The sequence below is a fragment of the Haliotis asinina genome, chromosome 3, assembly GCF_037392515.1.
Source record: "Haliotis asinina isolate JCU_RB_2024 chromosome 3, JCU_Hal_asi_v2, whole genome shotgun sequence".
In the NCBI taxonomy this organism is placed as follows: Eukaryota; Metazoa; Mollusca; class Gastropoda; order Lepetellida; family Haliotidae; genus Haliotis; species Haliotis asinina.
The window spans coordinates 67,041,664-67,067,451 of record NC_090282.1 but is presented as its reverse complement, the minus strand read 5'-3'; the positions used below and the strand labels follow the sequence as shown (position 1 = coordinate 67,067,451).

The window sequence follows — 25,788 nt, the reverse complement described above, 5'->3', positions numbered from 1 at the left end:
TGCGCTCGCACGTACACGTGCACACACAGACAGACAGACACACAGACAGACAGACATATACACAGCCACAAACGCACAGACACAGTCCCCACGCACACACCTCACACACAAGCATACCGATTGCACACCAAGCACACACATACGATGTGCACTCGTTATTTTGAGGTGTAAGCGGACTTGGACATTTGGGTTAGGAAACAAAGTCGTGTTTTGTCCTGCGTTGAAACTATGGTACTACACTGTCACACTGCAAATTGAAACACCCAAATGAGGCACTGGCCATTTCCGGTTTCTTACAGTGCAAACATATGCATGTAAGATATCAGTTGTTTGCAGATTGTTATGATAACATGCGTAATAGATCAAATAATGATCAGTTTGTCATTCTGGCAGCCATTCCACGCCAGCGACTTTATTTTCTCCTATTGTCAGTAACGCTTCTCATAGTTCCTTGTACCATTTTGGAAATATATTTCTGGCATGTATCCTTATCAAGAAAAGAGCATCATACACACATGATTACAGAAAATAATAATGTTCAAATTTAATTGACTGTATTTACTCTTCGTGTGGATTAAGATAATGAACTAAATGAAAGGTAAACTATGTATCAGCGGCCTCTAATCATGCATACAAACTGATGCAGATGATTTCCCGAGTTTCATCTATCAAGTGATTCTTTATTCTGTATTTATGTCGCGAACCCTGTAAATTCAATAAACGAATAGTCGTTATCTTTTCAGGGGTGGTTGTATTCTCATATGTAATAAAGGTTCAATAGAGATACTGCATATAAATATGTCTAATATTGAACAAAAAGCGCTTTTAAAGTGTGCTTTAAAATGCCCGAAGGGTTTATCCTAGCAAAATATTATTCAAACTACATTAGCTTTTTTCTTGATTTCTGATGGCAGAGACCCTCGGTTGATAACCAGGATGGTGTTGAATTTCTGAAAGGCGTTGAACCTGTTACAGCGGAACAAAATCAATTGTCAGGAATTATTGAAATTCCGTCCTCGGGGCTATAGAAAAGCTCTCTGAAGACCCCTGGTCGTCCAGCGTACAACATCGATTCGACATGTGTAAATTCTTCGAATTAACGCTATAGAAATGATAACTGACACCGCGCCAAGCTTGAAAAGATGGTTTAACCATAATCTAAATATTACATCGCAATCAGAATGTGATAGTATTGGATATCACTGCCCTGCCTTAAATGTGTTTGAAAAAGCATTGGTTACATAACCGAGATGGTTTATACAATGAATGTCATTATCGTGATCCTCGAGACGTTAGACTGTAATAGTTGACTTCTTATTGATGAAATGTGGCGCCCTTTTCCAATGGCATTTGTCTCGTCTTGGGTAGCCATTGATACATATCTAGCACAAGCATTCAAACCGACTCCTATACTGAAACCAATATTGACTTCATTTTGTGTCTGTAGAACATGTCACCATGACTGTCGTGTGTATTATCTGGACAAAGGGTTGGGATAACATCCACGGTGTACATGGTTGATTGGGGGTGTCATGGACTAGCGTACTTCATCCTGGTGCGGATATATGATTCACCTTAATGTTTCATAATTTATCGACAGCGCCAGTGACATGTTCCAGTAGTCTCCCTTGGTGGCTCCAGCATCCGATGATGATGATCCCGTATTCCCCTCGGTTACGTTTAACACATCAGTGTAATGTCCATGCCCTGGTTAATGAAGCTGTAAACGGCGGCACGGATGACATGTTCCAGTAGTCGCCCTTCGTGGCGCCAGGATACGATGATGATCCCAGATTCGCCCTGGTCACGTTTAACATGTCAGTACTATGTTCATGCCCTCGCTAATCAAGCTGTAAACTTCCACAAAACGGATCACGTTCATCATCTTGCGAAGGCTCATTGTGTCACACTGTTTCAATGTTTTTTCGAAGGTGATCTGCCTTATTTCAGCAATGAATCTTCTTAAAGAACGTTTGATCATACACATACAGTAACATCGTTATGGTTTTTTACGCTTGTCTGTCGTGTGAGTGAGTTAAGTTTTCAGCAATATCCCAGCTACATGGCGGTGGTCTGTAAATAATCGATTCAGAGAATCCAATGATCAACGGCATGATCATCGATGTATGCAACGGGGATACGATGACATGTGGCAACCAAGCCACCGAGCCTGACCAGCCGATGCTGTTAGTGTCCTCTTTCGACACCCATGGGTTGCTGGTTGCCAGTTCTACCCCGGATCGCCACGGATACTGCCCGTGTAAAATAAGGTCAAGCAAAAATTGATGACTAGTGAACTGCAACAACAACAACAAAAGTTAATCATAGATATTTGTATGAACAGCTATGGGTGATATATACAATTAACGTCCTTCCTGTGACTTCATATGAGCCCAAAGGATTATATTTGACGTATCGGCACAATACCCATGCTTTTACTAGTAAAGTTTAAACCTCCACTATATGCATCACGTTCCATATTTTGCGGAGACAAACAGTGATATAACTAGAGAACACACTCAAACAGGCCAGTTGATGTATGCACTGACTTATATACGAGTCTGTAATGAACCAAGAAGGAGGCATGTTTAAGATCTTATTGTAAACCAAAAGTCACTGTGTTCTGTTATCTGATTGGTTGAAAAACATGATCAAATGGGATTTGATTCCAGGAAATTGCAAGACTATTCGCTGCGTACTGATACGTAGAAACATTGCAAACAATTGCTTTGTTGCGTCATCCTCAGTGCGTCATCCTCATATTGTGACGTAAAGTCAGAATGACATCACAAATAAGCAGCTCCAGATGCTACCATGGGAACCAGATGAAACGCCCAGCTGATGACACCCCAAATGTATTCCCGGGCTTCAAATACTCAATAACACCCTGAGATTAGCCAACACATGATGTTTATCTCCTAAATACTCTTGCTTTACCACGTCAGCATGTATTTGCCATAAGTGATCACCGTTTACGTCTTTACTCACCAGTTTCAATGTGATGTACCCATAATGCAACGCGTGCCAGTTTGGCCTTCCGGTCTAAACTATTTGTATCAAACGTATCGTTTCTGGTGACATCTTGACAGCGAGCCCTGACACGTCTTCATCACGGGTTTTCGTTACCGAGTTGAAAATACCAGTTGTAGATTGACGTGACACCATGTTAATTGTACCTCGGGGCTTTCGACTATACGTCGCTAGATATTGGCTTAAATGTATCACACACGCAATTTGTTTTTCCAAGGTGACCTGTCGTTATTTCAGGAATGAGTTTTTTGAAAATCGTTTGATCATACACATAGACATATCAGTATTCCTTAGAGAACCGGTGTTACAGTTCATAACACTTATCCGTCGTGAATTGACAATAAAGTTAAGTTAAACCGTGACATTAATAAATAATGACAGTGACAACACAAATCAATCAGTTGTGTGAACGTCTATCACTGACAGTTAAAACCCTTCCCATGACTTCAAATGTCTTTAAATTGCGCATACGTGATATACCGAGAAGCAGGTATATAACGTATTAAAGAAACTCCAATCTGTTTCACCGCATTGGACAAAACATTGCATGCACAACCTCTGAAACGATAAATAATTCCACATGACAATCGTTGTTTTGTTTCATATACACAAACTTATTCAAAGGCGAATCAAAGAAAGTTTTTTTTCTGAATATATATTTCATTAAAACACATGGGGACGGTGAAACCGTATCTTACTTCCGGGTCGAGATGATCCGTCAGACTCAACCTGTTGTCCAGCTTTAGGTCCAGTGTTTAAACTGATAACAGATTTAGAGAGAAATCGACATTACAAGGCTGATTTGACTGGACAACAAATTGGTTTAAACTGTTATCCTGACGCAAACAATAGTTGCGGGCATAGCTACGGCCAAACTGGGATGCGGATACATCGGGCTTGATTCCTAATTTTAAAAATTCCGTCTAAAATGTTATTAAGCCTTTCACATGTCCCCTTGTTTCTCATCTCAATGTGACATAAGAACACCTCGAAAACCTTTTCCACACCAACAAGATATCTCTGCTAAAACAAAGTCCATCCAAACTGTTTTAATGAATCACTACCACAGTTGACATTAAGCTTAGGTAAGGTAGCTCAGTGGTTAAAGCGTTCACTCGTCACGCTGAAGACCCGGGTTCGATTACCCATATGGGTACAACGTATGAAGCCCCATTTTGGTGTAACCCCCCCAAAAAAAAAACAACAACAAAAAAACAAAAAACAAAAAAACAACAAAAAAAGCAAACAAAAAACAAAAACAAAACAAAACAAAACAAAACAACAACAAAAAAAAAAAAAAACAAAACAAAAAAAAACAACAAAAAAAAACCCAACAACAAAAAACAAAACAAAAAAACCCACAAAAAACAAAAACAAAACAAAACAAAACAACAAAACAAAACAAAACAAAACAAAAAAACACACACACACCGCAGAAAATTGGAGTATTGCTAAAACCGGCGTAAAACCCAACCCAAAAGTGTCCACGCCACTACGTCGAGATGCAAGTTTATAGCTTCACAGGTATGTGTTGATGTGTTTTAAACAACGTCCCACACACACTGATGGCATTGGCTCCGTTTTGACGATATTCAGGACAACCCATTGCCGAGGACCGCATCATTTATTCATTTTGTATAATTTTATCCCATCTAGATCCCAGTGACAATCGATTAACAGAATGTAGTGTAGGTAGAAGCTCTAGAGGAACTCAAATGGGATAATGTTTTAAACAGATTGCATGCCTACAATGTTCCTTTCTTTACGATATTTCTGGGTGCGTCCACTCGACTCACTCGCACGTATATTGCCGATGTGCCAATTTCCGGACACAACTCTTTGCAGCTTTTGAGCTGTGTACTTTTAGGTACCGGCCTAATTTGCTTGCATAATCTGCAGCTCCCAGGTTTTCAACTCTTTGATACTTCTCCATGTTCTGCAAACGAGCAGTATTAGAAGCACATCGAACAAACTATGGCTTCATAATGAATGCACATGTGATTGTCTCTATATCATTGAAGCAGTACCTTCAAACAAACTGCTTTTATACGGCAACGTTAACTGGAAGGAAAATGCCAGGTTACGGTACCAGGTTCTTCCGTCAGCTTTCCCCGTCTAGAGACGAGCTTTCTTAGTTCGTTTATTGTGTGCCAATGAAAAAATCAATAGAAAACGATTACCAGTTTGATTTGATATCGGGACAACTGCTTATTATGACGCCGTCTAGAGCAATCTTCCTTGGAAGTATAATGCGGATTATAAACACTGATAAAAACCCGGTAATGAAACTATTCTTTACAAAGCAGATGCCCTAGTTAACATGATGGTGGCAGAGTATAGACCTTCCATGTAGCCTGCCTGACCAGATATACCGAGGTAATTTAAGCTCAATAGCTTATTAAATGTCAAAGCAAGCATGTGATTTTGTTACCGTATTATCTCTAATCAGGAAGTATGTACTTAACGTGACAGGAGATATCCAGTAATTTGAAGTAATTTTCTAACCTTCACATGCCGTTAGGCATCCGTGTACTATCAGGCAGATTTGTCCAAATGGTATAGATCAATAGGTTGTCTTTGACTATTTGTTTGCATGCAAAGTGAATTGCCATGTATGCGGGTCACACTGTCAGAAATCCTGTTCACCCATGGTGTCAGTAGCCTGTTTGAATCTCTCTGCCTCCCCTTTCATATATCCTTTTTTGTCATTCCTTACCGTCCCCAAATATATATAAACAAATGTATATAAAAAGCCCCAACCCCCGCTCCCCCAATTAAAAAAAACCCTAAGCGAACAACAACCAAAAATTACAAAAAAACCACAAAACTACAATATCCTAAAACAACAACAGACAAAAACAAACGAAAAACACCCAAAAGTAAACAAAAACGAAAAGAAACATTCCCTACCCCCCCACCCCCACCCCCCAACACACGCACACACTCACACAAGAAAACAACAGCAACAAAACAAGAAAAGTCTGAACAAACCAAAAGCAACAAAATAAACAATAAAAGAAATAAGGACGAAAAGTGTCAGAGAAAGAGAACAAATACACCATGATCAACACCAGCAACAATGGACGCACGAACACTTGTGTAACCCAGATTGTGCCAATACAATGATCCAAATCAGGAATACGCCGATGCTAACTGAAAGGAGGTTATTTTGTAATGATTTGCTTGTTAAAGGGGTAGAGGAGGGGATGTTGAAATAAACTCAGATTCTGGCTCAACTATCGCCCGTAATTCCCTAGCGATATCGGTGCGGCAGTTAATTATTTCATCTCACACAAATCACCTCTATGTATTTCTTAATGCTGCTTGCCGTCTCATCTAATCGACCCTGGATTTTTACACTCGAGCTGTTTTTATCTGCTTTGAGTATTGAACGTTTTTCAAATTGTTGTCGCCATGGTAACATGGAGTATCTCTTTACACTTTATGCAACAGGACAGGAAGTTTAACGCAGTTAGACTAAAGATGAAATGATCTAAACCCCGTATACGCGCAGTCATAATCAGGTATCACATGCTATGAGGACATATGGTTTAACTGCACTAATGTATAGCTGAACCGGCAACTGCTCCGTTTCGCGGTCAAATTCTGATAGGGGAATATGTTGCGAATGTGTAATAAATGTCATATATATGATACAATGCAGAAACCGAATTCTTATAAAACAATGGACACATAAGATGTGTCTGTTTCATACTACGTTTCCGATGTCTAATGTTAATAAACAGAATAATGCACCTTCTAAAACATAAGACAATTTGACAGAGGACTAAAACATAATTAAACTCAATGCTGAAACATTCCAGCAACAGCACAGTGTATAGCAGCATAGAAAAAGCAACCTTTTACTCTAAAGCATTACGAACTGTTGGAAATTGATATGGACGTTATCGCAGCATATGAATATATTGCACTACATCAACATTCAGTGATTTAACATTAATCTTCTATTCGCTGTGCGCATGCACAGAGCAAGCACAAACATCAACTACTTCCGGTTTGGTCGTATATTTACCGATAGTGTACATGCCCTTCTCAAGACTACACAAAATACATCCCTGAAGCATCTGCAACAAATAGGACAAAAAGTATTGCGCTATGAGCATGCGTGTGTGGGTGGACACTGGCGCTTTACAAGTATCCACTTGTAATTATTATGTTATCAGTATCATACCATAGGCAAATGGAAGTATGGACTCACACATAAAACATATTCGTATCAACTTTTCTTTAGATATGTTTACATTATCGGTAAGCATACAACCACACTAGGCCTGGTAAGCTGGTAAGAGTACTACGAAAGCACCGAAGAGCATGAACATGTAAACTATGGTGTCCTATAATAGCAAGACAGCAAATCCCACAGAGGTTACTTCCGTCGACCCTTTGTTCTAAAACCGCCGTATTTCCCGCTTCTCATAAAATCTCCTTGCGGAAACAACGACAACAACAACAACAACAACAACAACCCCACCCCCACCCCCACCCTAAAAAACCCATAAAAAACAAAACAAAACAAAACAAAAAAAACCCCCAAAACAACAACAAAAAAACCAAAACAAACCGAAACGCAATACGAATTATCTCCCTACTTTCAATCAGAACACGCGTTACCTCGTCTTAGCTCCAACTTGACTAATACAGGTAAATGTGGGGACACAAATATCCCTCATCTGCCTGGGACATGTGTTGGTGTGACTCAGGAATCTAATGGTGGCTTGTCCGTTGTCAGCGAGTGCTATGGAGACGCCATGAACCGGCCATTATATGCGTGAGTTCTGTTTAGATGAAACACTTGGGCATCGCGCTGGCGTTGCATACGAGAATTACCGAGGCCCTACGAATGATCACTTTTGGAACAACGTCGCTGATTGCACAACAAAATCTGGTTGCACCCAGTCACGAATCCTGAACACTCACACCATGAAAGGGTCGTATTAGAACAGAGGTTAATAGGAAGATATGATATGAAACCTCTGTAGGAAGAGAATGATCCAACTGTAGCAACAGAATTCCAAACTTAAGTAACACAGCACGCAGCCATTTCAAATTGTGGCAAGAGAGTGTGTACATTTCAGACTAGAGTAACACAGCACGCAGCCATTTCAAATTGTGGCAGGAGAGTGTGTACATTTCAGACTAGAGTAACACAGCCATAAGATTCCACACCGTAGCAACACACCATGCTGATGTTCCAAACTACAGCAAATCAGGATTTTAAAAATTCATGTTGTGATTTGTGTTCAATGTCATTGACCCATATTACATGAGAAAAGATAAAGCTACCTGTAAAATGTCACCTTCAAGTTGGAATATGTCTTAAAATATTCAAGACATATCGTGTGATCCATATTTTATGAGCAAATACGTATTAGGCAATTACTGTTATCCTGAACCATGTTATTCCGCTTGTCAATGGGAGCAGTACCGTGTTTACTGAGAGTGGTTGGTGATTTTGACTTTGCAATGTCAGCAAATGGCTTCTCAGATCAGCTGTCTGATATCTGTAATGGAACACTTATTTCAGCTACAAAAAGACTCACACTCTGAAAGAAACGTTAAAGAGGAACAGAATGAAACTCTTAATTGGTAACTAACTAACCAATCTTTTAACGTAGAATCTTTATCTCATCTTTTAACAGCACTTAGAGGAGCATTCTGATCTCCAACGTCTTTCGACATACTATGACAAAGCTATATCCGAACAATGGGCAAACCAGTTGGGGTAGGTCTCTCACCACATTAAATAACATTGTAAAGGATATCTCTTGAGAGTATAAATCGTGACATCTAATATGCATCACATCTGAAGGGAATTTCTTACACAGGCAACTGCATTCAGTACTCTATAACTAATGTGGACACATTCATTCGCCCTCTTCTTATGCAAAATCATAAAATCATTTCAGTAAATACTGGATTGGTTAATTAAAGTCATACGGAGATATTTTATCACGATACGTACCTCTGATTTTTTATCACAGTTTATATATTTTTACAACTCTTAGAATACCGTTATTGTAGAATATAAACATAAACAGAAATAAACATACTACGTTTTCGGTTTTAAGTTAAATTTAGAGCTATTGTCATTTCGTTGTATACCTGTGACTTTTCCAGCACGGTTAAAAACGGATTTTGACTTGAATTCGCAAAACATCGGTAATGTCCGTATGTCATACGTGAGTCAATGTTATTCGAGATAAAGACGTACAACCACAAAGTACCGAATAAGTTGCCACTGGCAACGGGGTGCACTGCAGTTCACCTCGCTTGTAAGCAGGGTACAATGAAAATAATAGAAGAGCGCTCAGCCAACCAGAAAGCGACATATTTTTGTGATATAATATAAAGTTCTATATCCTTGCCGACAGCTCTGTACCTTTATCGTGAACTACTGCCAACAGGGTACCAGCATTATAATAATCAAATATTTACTCATTTTGTAACGGAACACGGATTGATATATTTTTGATACGCATTATCCAGACCTTTACTAAACTAAAGAGGAACTGTTCATCATTTCTCCTTCCATCAACCATTCCGGTATTGGCTCGATGATTTACTTCCGGGTCACAGCTACTTCAGTGTGTCACGGTCCTCTCACGGGGGCAGGAATGGCTGCTCAAGAACACAGATGCAAGTCCTCACATACACGGAGAACCTTGCTGTTCATGGCAGTGATTTAGATGCCTTAAGAACACTGACATTCTCATCTGCGGGGATAACTTTGCAATTATTGCTGGACGAGTTTACTTGAACCTCAATCTGTGGACATTGTCAATCTTTAACATGGTAGTGGTTCCGTAGTGGTTCCATTTCCATCCTCATGGCTTCCGGAAACAAGATTAGTTCTTCCCGAATTGTTTCCTTTTCTTCCTCCAGTCTTTTTCATTTTGGTCTACTTATCAGATGTTACGTGTTTCGGCTCAGTATTTTCTCTTTTAGGTCATAATGCTGTCCCTCCATGTTCACTTGTGTATCCACTTTGTAAATCCTGTCGTATTCGCTTGTTAGATTAGGTTTTTCTTTTACGTTGTAGTATATTTCAGGTAGTTTCATAGATAATCCGTAAGTTCTGTTCTATTTGCACATAGTCTGATTATCTTACCTCTGATACCGTTTGCTCTCAATGTGTCCTGTCAACAGCACAGTGTTTGTCAACACAAACTGGGTCACGATCGTTCGAGCGAGAAACAGGATGCCCATGCAGCCGGTTATGTCATGCTTGGTGTAAAACCTGAAACTGTCAGTGGCGAGAACATGGAACTGAATTTATAAATCACCACACTGGTCACCCAGATCCATACCATGCAGAAAAAGAACGCGTGTGATCAAAGGGATGGAAAACAATCCGAAGACATGTCTCATCAATAAACACTAGTACTCCCCCTTTGGATGCGAAGACATGGCTAATTTGTCTTTGTCCGCTTGACATGGTAAAACAGCAGTTTTAAGCTCTTCATTGTTTAGCAGTTACTCCAAGGACGTTTGCTGATGAGTGTATCGTAACTAGGTGACCCACAAACTGCTTTCAGGGCCTTTTTCACAAAGCACTAAGGTGCAGTGTCAGAGAATGAGGGTCAAGATAAACCTTTGTAAAGGTTGCTTCTTGAAACGATCCCCAGCTCTCTATTTCAAGCTAGCTTATTAAGATGACTACGTACACTCACACTCATAAATGTGCCACGTCCTCCGGGGGACATTTTAAATTTCAAACTACAGTATGGTGAACATTCTGAAATGCAGCAAATGTGTTGGTTATTCCAAACAGTAATAGAAACACAACTTCCTGGACGTTCCGCCATATTAGTGGAATATTCCGACTGGCGTAAAACTAAAGTCACTCACTCACCTTACCTTAGCGACAGTATCGTGAACGTTCCAAACTGCAGTAACTTTGCATGGAACACGTTCCATCTTCCGCAACATGACATCGAAACCTAACTTAGGTAATCCAGATTTTGCTGATATTCCCAACTGTAACAGAACACACTGTATACGAATCAGTCGAAACGAAACTCACTCAGTGGTACTGACCACAATATATTACTTCAAGCGAATTTCAAAGTGGTTTAGTATTTTTCAGATTTATCAGTGAGAGTTTCGTTATGTTGGAGAGTAGGCCAGATATTCTTAAGTACAGTCAAAAAACGGCCTGCAGACGTGCTAAGGCTTTACAGAAATTCACTGCATTGTACGGGAGTTGTCAGATATTGTAAACTTTATAACACAGCCTCTTGTAAAAACAAAGAACTGTACTATTGTAAACATTTAAAAAAATTGTAAAACATCATTTCAGTAGGTTTCTGGAGGTCTTACGCATGTCCCCGTGGAAGAAGATGCGATCACCAGTTCGCAAAAACCCGGTCTTGGCGTCGTCACATTTTGATAGTTAGTCATAAAAACACATGCTGGTTGTAAAGCAGGAATTGCTTCAGCAGAAATTCCATATGAATATAGAAAAGGGGTTGTCTGTTGTTATTTTTCTTTACTGAGATTAACTGTTGCATGAATGAATGTTTCTTGTGTTACCCTGTTTTTGAATGCAAATATTAGCTTTTGAAAGCAAGAAGGTATGAACATTTTCGTTACTTCAGTTTTGTCATAAGTTGGTCCCATGACAAATTAAAAGGCTCTGTTTCAGAAGCACAAGAAGGCACTGATTTGAAACTCTTGCTTTCTTTTGTGATGAGTACTTTTTATGCTGTAACTTGATGCAGTATCTAGGTTACAGCAACCAGGTACTATAAGACAGCTGGAAGAAATGTAATGGGAAGAGGGTTTATTAACAGCCACCATGGCTCATGTGCCCTCCTTGCCAATATCATTTGAGCCTGAAAATTGAAAATTGAAACATGATATCCATTCGCTATCAATATTGCAGTAAATGTTGCTGCAAGTGTAACCATTTCCTAAGCGTCCTTTTATAAATACGTCTGGATTAAGCTTAAGATTAGGTGACCATTGTACCATTGAAAATATTACGTTTACGTACACGCACATGTATGTATGTATGTATGTATGTATGTATGTATGTATGTATGTATGTATGTATGTATGTATGTATGTATGTATGTATGTATGTATGTATGTATGTCATCTATATAGGTAGATGGCTATTATCTATGGAATGTGTAGGTCGTGTCTGCAGAGGTCAGGCGAACAAAAACTAATCTTACCCCAATTCGTATGACATGGTATGATGCTTACAGTCTCACACTAAAGGAGATAGGGAAAACGTCATAACTCTCTATAGACTCTCTATATATTAGTTAAGGGGATGGCTGAAATTTTCCGAAGCATTTATGGTACACCAGTAATATATTGAACGGCAAAAGAAACGTCGTAATATTGGAAATGAATCGTAAGTATCAATGGCGTATTTGAGCCTATGTTTTTTTTTAAATACACAGGAAGTCAAGTTTGAGGTAAACATATATAGTGTTCGTATAGCTTGTTTTGTCTAATAAAGTATTGATTAACATTGAGATCAGATATGTTTTTACTTGTAGAAAGGGAAGAGTTCGCACAATCACAGGATTAAGATCGAGATGCATAGGCATCATGCAATCATTCATGCATACATTGCCGGCTTGAAGGATTTCTCAACACAGCAACTATGGCAAGGTTAACGAGAGATCAACGACAGCAAGCCATTGGACGTCTGCACAATGTCAAACGACATTTCTTTTGCCCATCAGTATCTTTTACATGCATAACGTACAATACATAAATGGTTAGATGCTGCAAAGGAACCACAGACTCGTCCACGCAGCATAGTTGTGCATGCATAATAGTGTTGGGTTATTGTGTTGATGAGAATGGAAAACTGACAGTCACATTTTGTCGCCACTTAGCTCTGAAACTCAAACAATCATCCAAACAGGCATGGCGTCACCTGCAGGATATAGGGAATGGTAGTACTCCTTCTTTTGCCACTGTTCAGAGTTGAGCAGCGGAGTGATCCATGAACACGAAAACCTTACATAACTACCACTTGAATAAAATGTGAATAGAATATGAATGATCGACTGTAATACACATATACTGAACAGCAAAAGAAAAGCAAACTTCGCAAAAATGAAATCTGATAAAAGTAATCGAGCTTGTTTATGTCTCCTGTTTAAGAACATTTAGCGTAATATTTTACTTGTTAGAGTCAAGAAAATTCGAAACATTCGAGTTTCGAAATGACGCTTCGGGTTTCACATCCCAGAAACAGGGACCTGACATACGGAATGTTTCCCCGAAGGGTCAGGCCATTAAATACCATCAGAATGCTAATGTGCCGAGACAAATGAATGAGATTATCCTAAGTTGTACTCCTCCACCAGGACAATGCACTGGGGCACAAACCTGCTGTAATGCATGAACTCCGATGTAGAGGACGTTTTATTCCACCAGGGAGAAGCCTCCTACATTTGTCAGGTTCAAGCTCTCCATCACGCTGGTACAGATGTGTAGCTACAGAGTTGATTATGTCGAAAACTAATTAACAAGCTGGAACATTTCAGCCACAGACCGCACAGACCTTGACCTGGACTTTGATTGATAGATTTAAACGTTGGTACAGGCATATGTTCTACGATGAGTGAAAAGACAGGCCATGAAACTTACGCTTTTAGTAAAACGTGAAAACATGGCCTTCTCCCTGAAAAAAGCTGATGTTTACACTCGTACCATCTGCGTCTTTATATTCGAGGTTAAGCATTTGTTTTAGTCAAAGTGTCATAAGTGCTATGAGGTTAATCATACGTTTTGTTAAGATGCATTCTGGTCCCCAAAATCGGGTGTGGTTCAATGCAACATTTATCTCCTCCTAAAATGTCAAATGGAATTATTTCTGTAATAAGTTTTGCATCATATGAACATTGTCACTTATGAATTTCTATGAACGAAGTATTTCACGTTCTAGAAATGCCTTCTGAGCTAACAGCTTTGCCATATGACACTTTCAGATCGATTCATCTTATAGTTAGGTCAAGGTGTTGAGCGTACTAAGTAGCCCATCATTTGACACGAGACGCCACTATTATCTTCAGAAAATAAGCAAAAGCGTGGTGATGACCTAGAATAACAGAATTAGTCCGAGAATGAAATATGAAATCAGGACTGGTATCCCCTTCCATTCATGAAGATATTTATGTGCATGTCGATGGACAATGTGAAAAATAAAAGAGCACGAAGCATTGTACATACGCCAGTTACGTCTATTGTCAGGTGACATGTAAACTGCAACGAGGTCATACGGTGAAAATACAGTGAGAATCGCTATGGCTTGTCGGCTGAATAATATGTACGGTCGTACTCAATATCGGGATTTCATTTCACTTATCCTCGGGATTGTGCAGAACATTGTTTTTGATACAAAAGATGTATTTATTTACTGGAGTATAACTCGTCTCTCAAATAATTATGAAAACGTCGTTTTCTGGATGTGTGGTGTCTGTGAGATAGCAATAAAACGTCTCCGTCTTGTGAAGGTATTAAAAGGAACAATGGCAAGGTGATCAATAATGAATCAAAACAGTGTCTAGTTGTGAGTGGGTGAGTGAGTGAGTGAGTGAGTGAGTGAGTGAGTTTAGTTTCACACCGCACTCAGCAATATTACAGCTATATGGCGGCGATCTGTAAATAATCGTCTGGACCAGACAATCCAGTGTTCAACAGCATGAACATCGATCTGCGCAGCTGGGAACCTATGACATGTGTCAACCAAGTCAGCGAGCCTGACCACCCGATCCCGTTAGTCGCCTCTTACGACAAGCATAGTCGCCTTTTATGGCAAGCATGCGTTGCTGAAGGCCTATTCTACTCCGGACCTTCACGGGTACACAGTATCTAGTAAATGCTTGTGTTTCATCTCTATGTATTTTAGCTTCTCGCTTAACTAAAATGTCTGTAACAATTAAGTTACCCATTTCTAAGGAAGATACACAAGGTTTGTTTTAGAGGTATTCAGGATGGTGGTGTAACTAAATTGGGTGAATACATTCTTCATTATAATCTACATGAAGATGCATCTCATAAAGACATGTTGAAGAATTGGTTAAAAACATAATAATATTATACTAGATTTATAAAACTTGGCTTGAACATTTCACCACGTGGGACTCTGACTAATTATAGGGTGTCACTTTTGCATTCTCTACCTAACACATTGTTTCGGTTCCATTTAAAAAGAAAATGATATTTTCACTGGTTGGTTTCAGCATTTGCATTGTTTAGTATCAAAATCTGACAGTAAAAATGAATAAGGGATCGATAGAGACTTTATCAGTCGCCATGACTGCATTTGGCATTTTGAAGTACTGAATATGTAATCAAATGAGTTACAGTACCTAGGCAACGCCTACAACGTTATTGATTATGATCATGAATGGATAGTCACTTTAAAACTCGAGAAACTTTCCCAGGATCATTGCTAATTTCTCCAATCACATCTGTGTACACATGTGTTACACATGAAATGATTAGGTAGATATGTATTTAATGTGGGACGCTATATTGCACTTGGTCTTTAATCACACAGATGACATTCATCCATGTGATCAACGAAAAGTTTTGAAACTGACATGTAAAAGTTGCTTGTAGGCTTTGCACTAATTTGCACTCGAATATGAAATGTTTTCAATAACATGACGTGACAGGATCCCTTTCCTTGCGCTGATGTCCCAGAAATAGTCAATTCTGGGGAAATACTCGTTTTGCAACAAATTGATCAGAACAAATGTTCACAGACATTCCACCAGACAGTTGTTAGGGGAGACACAGACTGAAGAAAATATTAGAACATCCCTTAAGACCCAATTAAGAAGGACATTTAGGACCATCATTCCGTCTTTGTGACACCTGGAGTGATATGGGACCTAAATTTCCAACACTAGCTGATGTGCCCAGGTGAAAAAATACTGCTGGGATGTAATGGCTTCTCCTAATGAGCATGCAGATGCTCTAATGATGTAGAAGTCTTTCCGTGCACTGTCAGAGAAGCGTAAACGGCATTGAAGGACCGAAATATTATAGCCTAGATTCATAGGCAGTTTGCACTCCGTGGTTCAGATATAATTAAATCATGTCAGTCTTGTATCGAGGGAGCGGCGCTGTAGTTTCAATTCATTGTTCGGAGTTGTGTCCCTTGGACGTGTCAGAATTCAAAAGGCCTGTTATCTTAGACGAAGATCAGTCATATGCTGTTAGAATTGTCAACATCGAGTTTCAGTAAAAAGGTGAAGAACTTGAAAATGCATCACATGTGGTGATAGAACTGAAACACTACTCAAGGCGACTTTTCAATCACTCATTGTAGTACAGGATTGCCCTTCACCCTGGATAACTGCAGGCCAGGAGGACTCCGAACCATAAAAGGTTGTGGGTATGGGTATAACTTTTTTTAGCTACAATATTAGTAATTCTCAGCAAACATGTGACAAACTGAGTAAAAAATTTCAAATAAAAATTGCGTTATGATATTTTTAAAAATAATGATCTTGGGTATTGGGGGTGAAAACGTTGTCGGCCACAGGGATCTGCAGAAAATACAAGCTGGGTTTCTTTCGGCTTCTGACCTAATGACGGACGTTAATTTCGAGCGCTGTGTTTACTATTTGTGCTAGGAATCTCGATCGTCTAACAGACGAAAAGAAATCATTTTGGTCATTTCAGTTACAGCATCGAAAACGGATCGCTTAGTGATCAGTTAGTCTAATTTTTAAGCTGAGCGAACACTCCATAACAATTACTTAAATTTGCACGATCAAAGAAATTTGTTGATGATGCGAGTTAAGTTCTACATCATTTATTGCAGTAGTATTGCACATGACCTCATAAAGATCGTCTTGACACAGTTCACAAATGTGGTTAATGTGTTTGACATGCGATAGCAAAGTAAGTTTCAAAAGTAAATACAAAAAACAGTGCGTTGAATTAGAATACATTCTGCACGTACAAGGAAAATGAATCAAATGAATTCATTACAACCAGTGCAGTGCTACACAGATCAACATGACAGTGATGCTGTAGCTCTTCAGATTAATCTTTCTTCAAGGATAGAGACCGTGACACTGATAGTTCAGTGCCGCTATCATGTTATCTACTTAGAGCTATGTTGTTGACCAAGAGAGCCCGGTTTCCATCAGCTGTTATAAAAAGGCTTCTTCCATCTTGTCACTGATAATTATCTCCGAGCACGTAATGCGTCCAAATTAACCGAGGTTATATTCACAATGCTGTTATGTCACTTGACAAAACGATACTTAAAAACTGGATTAATTTTTTGTTTCTAATCAACGAGTCTTGAATCAGGAAGACATTGGCTTTGAAACATAAGGGCGCATGTGCCAACTTTAATATTACACGTAGTTACAATCACCTGAGCGAACACCAGTTGAGAGTGAGTTGAAATTTTCAATTTGAACTTTTAAGTAAAAAGTGTAGATTTTCTTGTAATTATTACAGGATTAATAATTGTATTTTTTGGAAATGTATTTGATATGCAACATTCTTCTACTCTAGATATAAGAATATCCCTACAAGATGCATGAATGTGTGTATTCGAAGTTAGGTTGTTTGAAATTGTTATGACTGACAACATGGTGAGAACTGGTGTTGGATATTATTAACACGTGAGTGAACCTTTAGTTTCCTTCCAGTAATACATGCAATGGAAAGTCAATGTCTGTCTACATTTTAACCCTTGAAGATCTGTGTTAGAACTGATCTTCAATAACCCATACTTGTCGTAAGAGGAGACCATCGGGATCGGGTGGACTTGACTGACACATGTGATCGCATCCCATTTGAGTAGATCGTTGTCCATGATGTTGATCACTGGATTGTCTGGTCCAGACTCAATTATTTACAGGTCGCCGCCATATGGCTAGAATATTAAACTAAACTCACTCACAACCCATGTAATATGTCGGGTATGCATCTTGTAAAACAGACCATGGCCGTTGTAGGCGTAAGTCAAGTGTTTTTATCCTCCGACAATAAATGATGTATAAGAGAATGAACAACGACTGTTACTTTGTTTGACTGACTCCTCTTTCTCTTCACATGCACTCTCAGAGGGCTAAGGATCCGGTATGTATCACTCACAGTGTGTATGAAACAAATGAAAAATGTATTTATTTATGTCCTTTTTCTAATGTGTATTTGTTGTTGACTCCGGATCCTTTCTATGTGATGTTCCATTGTGAAGGTTGTAATAAAACCTTATACTGCTGATTATTGGCTTGTTCGTAATTAGCTACAAATTGCATCCACGTTGGCTTATGTGGTAACCTATATAAGGACTTTATGTTCTGCTGAAGCACTCTGTCCTGATCCTTTGGACTTCTTCGTCAGGCAGTTAAGAAACATCGCAAGCATGTTTTAACGAAATTCAATGCTCTGGAAAAAACATTACCCTCAAAGAACATTCCTTCAGCATTCAAGGTGTTGCATACTTACACGTACACTCATACGTAATATGTCATTTTACACAGACTCCGTTATTTTAAACAGAATGTAACAAAGGATGAACCACCTTGTTCGTTGTGAGAACAATACTGGTAACAATACAAAACCTTCATCCCACGCAGCAATGGTTGCCATCACTTATGGCATCGTTATCTCATCCTGTGCACACCAGTGGTTTAATGCATATGTGATTATCTACCCTGCTGAGCAGGAGAGGCTCCAGTGCATCAATTATAGATATAATGGATATCAGTGTCTGCAGGTACACCAATTTGTTTATTTTTATCTTCCAGTTGGTGGCCTTGCATTCTTACTGCCGCGATGCGAAGGAGTATTGCTCTGCACAGGGACAACCAGGTATATGCTTTGTCACTTGAGGTTTCTTAATACTTGATTTTTCTTAATACATGATTTTCTTAATACTTGAGGTTTCGTAATACTTTAACGTTTTTTAATGCTCAGGGTTTCTTAATACTTGAATGTTCTTTTTAAGATAGAGCATTTTGCAGAGAATGAGTGTCAAACAATCTGTCAATAGATGTTATTTGACCATTTCAAATGTATTTGTCTAAAGACAAGACAAAAAACATGTCATTTGTTTCATTACACGTATGGGACATAGAATGTAAATCATGACTCTTGATGGAGTACAGTCCGATATGTTTGTATCAAACTCGCTTATAGTGAGCTGTCGAATAAAACACACTGATTTATTAGTCTATGCCACAGTTTGTGGTCGAAATACTTGAAACGAACTTGGTTTATGTGGTTTTTTTTACGATTATACAGTTGTGTGCTCTCTCAGTTCGTTACAAGCGTAGTTTACTTGTTTTTCGATGTCGGGCGGAGTTATTAATTGAAGTTACGTTACATATCTTTGGGTCGTGTTTCTTCATGCTTTTAACATAATTTGGAAATCATTACGTAGGATTCCGTGGCAATTCATTGGATAGAAATTCTTTCACGTTTATGTTGCTAATAATTAATAACCTTAGCCACGCCTTGAAACGAGCTGCTGTTTCCTAATTGGCGGGGTCTGTTGAACATTATTGTGTTTAACGATGTCACCGATTTTTGTTGTCTGCGGTTGCTCTTGTGTTCATCATGAGATAAGCAGTGTGCAAGTTATATTTGTTTAAAGATTGTCTTCATTATACGTTTGCGTTTACTGTGCTATAAATACAAGACAATGTAATCATATACGCAAATCATGAATATTAAGTCAGATTTTAAATGTTTAGTTACAGGTTAGTTAAAGGTTACCTCCATCGGCCATCATACGTCTCAGTGACCTTTTCACACATTCTGAGTGTTGCATATGAATTATGAGTGATATATGTGAATACGCTGTAATCTACTTTTGTTACAACTTATATCTGAGATGGAAAAACTAGGAAAACAGCAATAAGCTGAGAGTATGCAAAAACTAATTGTGCACTAAATGTGAATGATGGAATATTAGCGGCAAGGAAGACATTTGCCTGATATAAATACATAATGATACTTACTAAATAGTGTGTGTTTTTATTTCCAGGTCCACCCGGCGTTCCTGGTTCTAGAGGCGAAAAGGGGGATTCGGGGGCTCCAGGTGAAAGTCATATGCATCTGAAAAAACATATTTGTTTATGTTTAAAAATATCGATGTACATCATCACTTTTGAGATCAGACACTGCTGGCGAAAAGACAGTTTTCGTCACTATTTAATTGTAACTGAAACAACAAACATTAATTGCGGATACCTTATGGTTTATAGGTAGCGTCTCTGACTACAGACACTCGCATATGTGCACTATAATAAACATGGTAGTATTGATCTCAACTGACTCTACCACTGATTATGTTTTCATATAGGTCTCCCTGGCAGAAAGGGCGACCCCGGGGTCAAAGGGGACACTCCGGACCCAGGATTAGTGGCAGAAAATCTCCGGAGTTACAACAGCATGAGGGGACCCCCTGGCCCTAAAGGTAATGTGATTATACATGGTCGGGTTGGTGGATGAAACGATGAATAGTTGTATGTAGTCAACATCGAGAATTCTGCTCTGGGCAGGGATTTCTTAATTGTTGAAAGCCTATTATCACTTTTGTGTACTAAAGAAGAAAGGCTTTGATCCATACATAGCCCGAACAAATATTTGATTAAAACAGTTACAAAATGTTGATATTTTGTATGCCAGATTGTAATCTGTACACAAAGCAATTTAATTCAAATTACGCAGTACTCAAAAATAAAACAATAGTTATATTTGGCACACCGTATGTATGTATTCATTGTATTTGGAAATTGTGTATGTGCTGTTGAATGTGAAAAAAAAGTCATCATGTAAATGATCCTTCAGTATTGATGCAGTGACTCATTATGCAAAGTAACGTAGATGAAAATAAACCCATATAGATTAGAATAAATAAATATCCGATCAAAATAAGCTATCGCCAAGAAGGCTTCATTCTTGCCAACTGGTACGTCCCTTTCATCTTGAGCATCTTAGCCAATAGCTTCTTTACTCACCGACCAGACTGTATTGATAGTGCATGTATAATGTGGATACTTGTTTTCTATAATTCTATAGCAATTATGTAGGATATACATTAGAAAAAGTAGTGGATATTCCATTTTGCGAGCATACCACTAGCCAGTGCCAATGCGTGGGAGAAAAAGTAATACATACAGACATGGAATAGCTGCATATTCTCATACTTTCTCTTCATCATCTGTTTCCTCCTTGGCTTCATCATTTGTATTTTATAACACGTGTTACTCCAATATCCCCTAACATATTTCAGAGTATAAACCATGTTTTGTGAAGCAGCAGCTTGATGACTATACTTGAAAGTGACAACGTAATTCTCTCACAGACATTTATATCAGAGAGGATCTGAAATAGTGATGATGTATGGTTTTCGGGTATATCAACCAAATAAAAGAACACTGACTTCAACGGCTGGATGTATTTAGGTCAGCAATGATATTTTCTGTTAATAGCTCGAATTTAAGAGAGAAACAATGTTGACATTGACTTGACATTCTATATAGCAGTAAATACAATTAGCTCAAGATATGATTTCATAAAAAGCCAAAAAACAAGCGCGAATATATTGATTTTCTTCTTGTGAAGCTTAAGGAGTGAAATTTTTTTACGCCGCTCTAAGTAAGATCAGGATCATAACGGTAGGGGACATCAGAAATAAGTTGTTGACAGTGGCTAATTTAACACGGGCCTTCGTGTTGACAAGCGATCTCGTTAATCTCTCTGGCTATCAAACTGCCCCCAGACACACAGCTTAATGAGAAAAGTGCTGATCCGGGCATTACAGATTTATTAGGGTCGAGAAACTCACGAGGACCACTTTGAAAGAATTATTGCAGAAACCGATGATGAAAAAATATAAGACAAACTGCTTGTAAAAAGAATCAGAAGGTCTTGTATATTGCGCTGAAATACTATTTTGCCCAAAATAATTTCAAGAAAACACATGAAATAGAACTTTTCAATGTGAGACGATGATACTTAAGGGAGATATGAATTTAATGCACAGTACAACGTCCTGACGAATGGGGCTGTCATTGCCTGCAACTATTGTCCGTGGCTACTCTCGTGGTCTGTAACTGATGTTATAGTCTACTGCTATTGTCTGTAACTGATGTGTTAGTCAACTGTAATTGTATTTCACTCCAACAACTGACCACAGCATACCATACCATTGGAATTTGATTATACAATACGTCTGAAAGATTTTAGGATCATTGTGAAAAGATACGATCAGTAAGTTATAAATAGATGTAACCATGGATGATCTTACGTCAATAACACAACAGTATGTATAACGATTTGTTTAGTGTATAGTGGTCTACGACGACGTATTTATGTTGTATAAATTGTGGTTGCATTTTAGAGAGTATGTCACAGATTATGAATACGTAAGTGTGGTAAATGATAATGACGAGGTCAGGCATTGTCTGTGTATGTTTTGTCTTACACTTGAGTGTCTTTGACGTTTGAAGCAGTTGTCCAACTACTGCAGTTTAAGGAGAGAAATGAGACCATAGTGTTTCAATCTGTGCTTGAAAAATCTTGGACACGACTGTATGTCTTGTGGGATGACAAAGTATGATGCATCAGTGTCCTTTTCCTAGTTAACTGGTACCAGACGTACTAGGTTTTTTAAGTGAGCAATAGAAAGCCTTTTCATATGTTTATGCCGAATGCCGTCGGTGGATCTTGGTATCAATCACAGACAACGAAAGTAGCCTTAGACATCAGTTACAGTGACAGTAGCCACATACATCAGTGATGGGTGCTGTTATTGTTTGTGAGTGATGTCTAAGTCTACTATCATTGTCTGTAATTGATTTCTGTGACTACTGTCATTGTTTGTAATTGTTGCCTGTGACTACTGTCATTGTCTGTACTTGATGCCTGTGACTACTGTCATTGTCTGTAATTGATGTCTGTGGCTACTGCCATTGTCATAGTGTGATGATCAATACGGTTCTCACCGTTTGTCAGTGACTTGGTTATCTATGTATAGTGTTGTCTGTGAATTGTGTGTAGGACGAGTGTTGTTGTTTGTGTAAAATGGTTGGGACCAGTGTCGTTGTCTGTGGATAGTGTTAAGGACCTGTGGTATTGCCTTTGCATGATATGCAGGCATAGCGTCATCGTCTGTGTATAATATTCAGGAATAGTTTGTAGTGCATACAGTGATTTGTGTAAATGTCTGGTTTGAGGACCAGTACTAGTGTCTGTGTATAGTGTTGTGGACCAGATTCTTCATATCTGTATAATGTTCAGAACCGGTGCTATTGCCTGTATGTAGTGTTCAGAATCGGTGCTATTGTCTGTATGTAGTGTTCAGAATCGGTGCTATTGTCTGTATGTAGTGTTCAGAACCGGTGCTATTGCCTGTATGTAGTGTTCAGAATCGGTGCTATTGTCTGTATGTAGTGTTCAGAACAATTGTCATTGGCTACATGTAATGTTCAGGACCAGTGCTATTGTCTGTATGTAGTGTTCAGGACCGGTGCTAATGTTTGTATGCAGTGTTCAGGACCAGTGCTTTCTGTCTGTATGTAGTGTTCTTAAATAGTTCAATTGCCTTTAAATAGTGTTATGGAAAAGGTCTATTGTCTGTAAATAGGTTTTAAAGAAGGTCTACTGTGTGTGTATCGTGTTATGGACAAGTGTTATGGTTTGTGTAATGTGTTCAAGATACTGACTTATAGTGACAGTACTTCATAACACAGGGTATGTAAAGAAATACAATTATCACGACATGTGTAGGGTCGCCCCTTTCTATTACCAGTGTCACAGAAACAATCATCTAAACTAAAATGTCCCTGTGCCTGTCTAGTGCCAGTGTCACAATGTGTCAACACCAATAGTGTACCTGTGTGTGGAACTTGTCCATTGTCAATTATGCCTCTAACTGTTTAATTCCAGTACCGGTTTCACTGTCTGAATCCCGACTTCTGAGTCCTGGCGTTACTAACATGTTAGTTCAAAATCATCGATTCTGTCGTGAATGATTTACTACGTGAAATGGATTCGCACGTTTAGCTTTCCCGTTTCAATCTCCAGCCTACTGTCTAGTCCATTCGGAGGTTCACCGAGTCTTTGTGTTCTGCAAACTTAGACTTGCTTGTATCCTGAATGTGACAAAATACACGTTTTCTTCGTTCCATGTCTTACAACCCGTGGAGAGATCTGTGCATGATTATTACTTGCAGAGTAGCATTATGGATGCCCAAATTTGAAGAATGATATAGCCCATTCTCCTTCCTGGAATATCAACACGTTTTCTTGCGTGTTTGTCTTGGAGCTCCCAGAGATGTTCAAAGCCCTGCAAGGGGTTTACTGATTCCTATAGTTTTAATGTCATAGCTATGTTCGTATAAATACCCGGACGTAATCCATTGTAATGTTTTAATCTGTTCTGTGGTGAAAACAACAAGCCGAGCAATTCTATGGTTTAACATGCTGTTGCTGATGCTTTGAAGACTTGTGTCCCGTAGGTGCTGCATCTACTTGATGTTTGTTTGGAGATTCGTTGTTTATCAGTTCACTTGATGTTTGTTCGCATCCACGTTTCGCTGTTTATCAGTTCACTTGATGTGTGTTCGAATCTAAGATTCGCTGTTTATCAATTCACCTATTCTCATATCTCAAATGATATTTTTGGCTGCACTGGTGGTCGAGTCGTCAGAGGCGTGGCAATCTGGTCTGCAATGGTGCGTCCTTTCAGTGGTCGTGGAAAGTTCGAATACCGGTTATCTTCAGTTATGTTTCTTCCAATGCAAGACCATATGCCTTCTCATGTATTTCAGTGAATTGGTATACGTCCGAGACATTTACATTGAAATAAATTTATATTCCCACAGGACACGTCATGATATAACCCACATGAAACCAACTCACACGCATACACACGCACTGACACACATACAGACACACAGAGGCAGAAACAAACACACACTTCTACACACACGCTTTGTCTCTCACACACGCATAGTGTACACCCGCCCATACAAACACAGATTCTCTCTCGTCTCACTTCCTCTCTTCCCCCTCTCTCTCACACACTCGCATACACATACATTCACACAGTCATAGTTCCCCTTTCACTCTATCTCTCTCACACACACTCGCATGCACATACATTCACATAGTCATAGTTTCTCCCCTTTCACTCTATCTCTCTCACACACACTCCCATACATATACATTCACACAGTCATAGTGTCTCCCTTTCTCTCTCACACACACTCGCATACACATACATTCACACAGTCATAGTTTCTCCCCTTTCTCTCTCTCTCACACATACTCGCATACACACACATTCAGTCATAGTTTCTCCCTTTTCTCTCTCTCTCTCACACACACTCTCGCATGCACATACATTCACACAGTCATAGTTTCTCCCCTTTCACTCTATCTCTCTCACACACACTCTCGCATACACATACATTCACATAGTCATAGTTTCTCCCCTTTCACCCCATTTCTCTCTCACACACTCGCATGGACATACATTCACACAGTCATAGTTTCTCCCCTTTCTCTCTATCTCTCTCACACACTTGCATGGACATACATTCACACAGTCATAGTTTCTCCTTTTCTCTCTCACACACACTCGCATACACATACATTCACACAGTCATAGTTTCTCTCCTTTTCTCTCTCTCACACACTCACATACACATACATTCACACACTCATAGTTTCTCCCTTCTTTCTCTATCTCTCTCACACACAAGTAGAGACACGTAC

The 25,788-nt window shown here is 39.0% G+C and overlaps 1 protein-coding gene across 2 annotated transcripts in view; it reads left to right on the top strand.

Moving 5' to 3' along the window:
• The window catches only part of LOC137278330 (collagen alpha-1(X) chain-like), a 58,242-nt gene that overhangs the window by 7,163 nt on the left and 25,291 nt on the right, over positions 1-25,788 (top strand). For both annotated transcript variants that reach the window (XM_067810601.1, XM_067810602.1), the window contains exons 2-4: positions 18,807-18,870; positions 20,048-20,101; positions 20,366-20,479. In XM_067810601.1, coding sequence (XP_067666702.1) covers positions 18,807-18,870; positions 20,048-20,101; positions 20,366-20,479 — 232 coding nt within the window. The remainder of the gene's footprint in view (positions 1-18,806; positions 18,871-20,047; positions 20,102-20,365; positions 20,480-25,788) is intronic.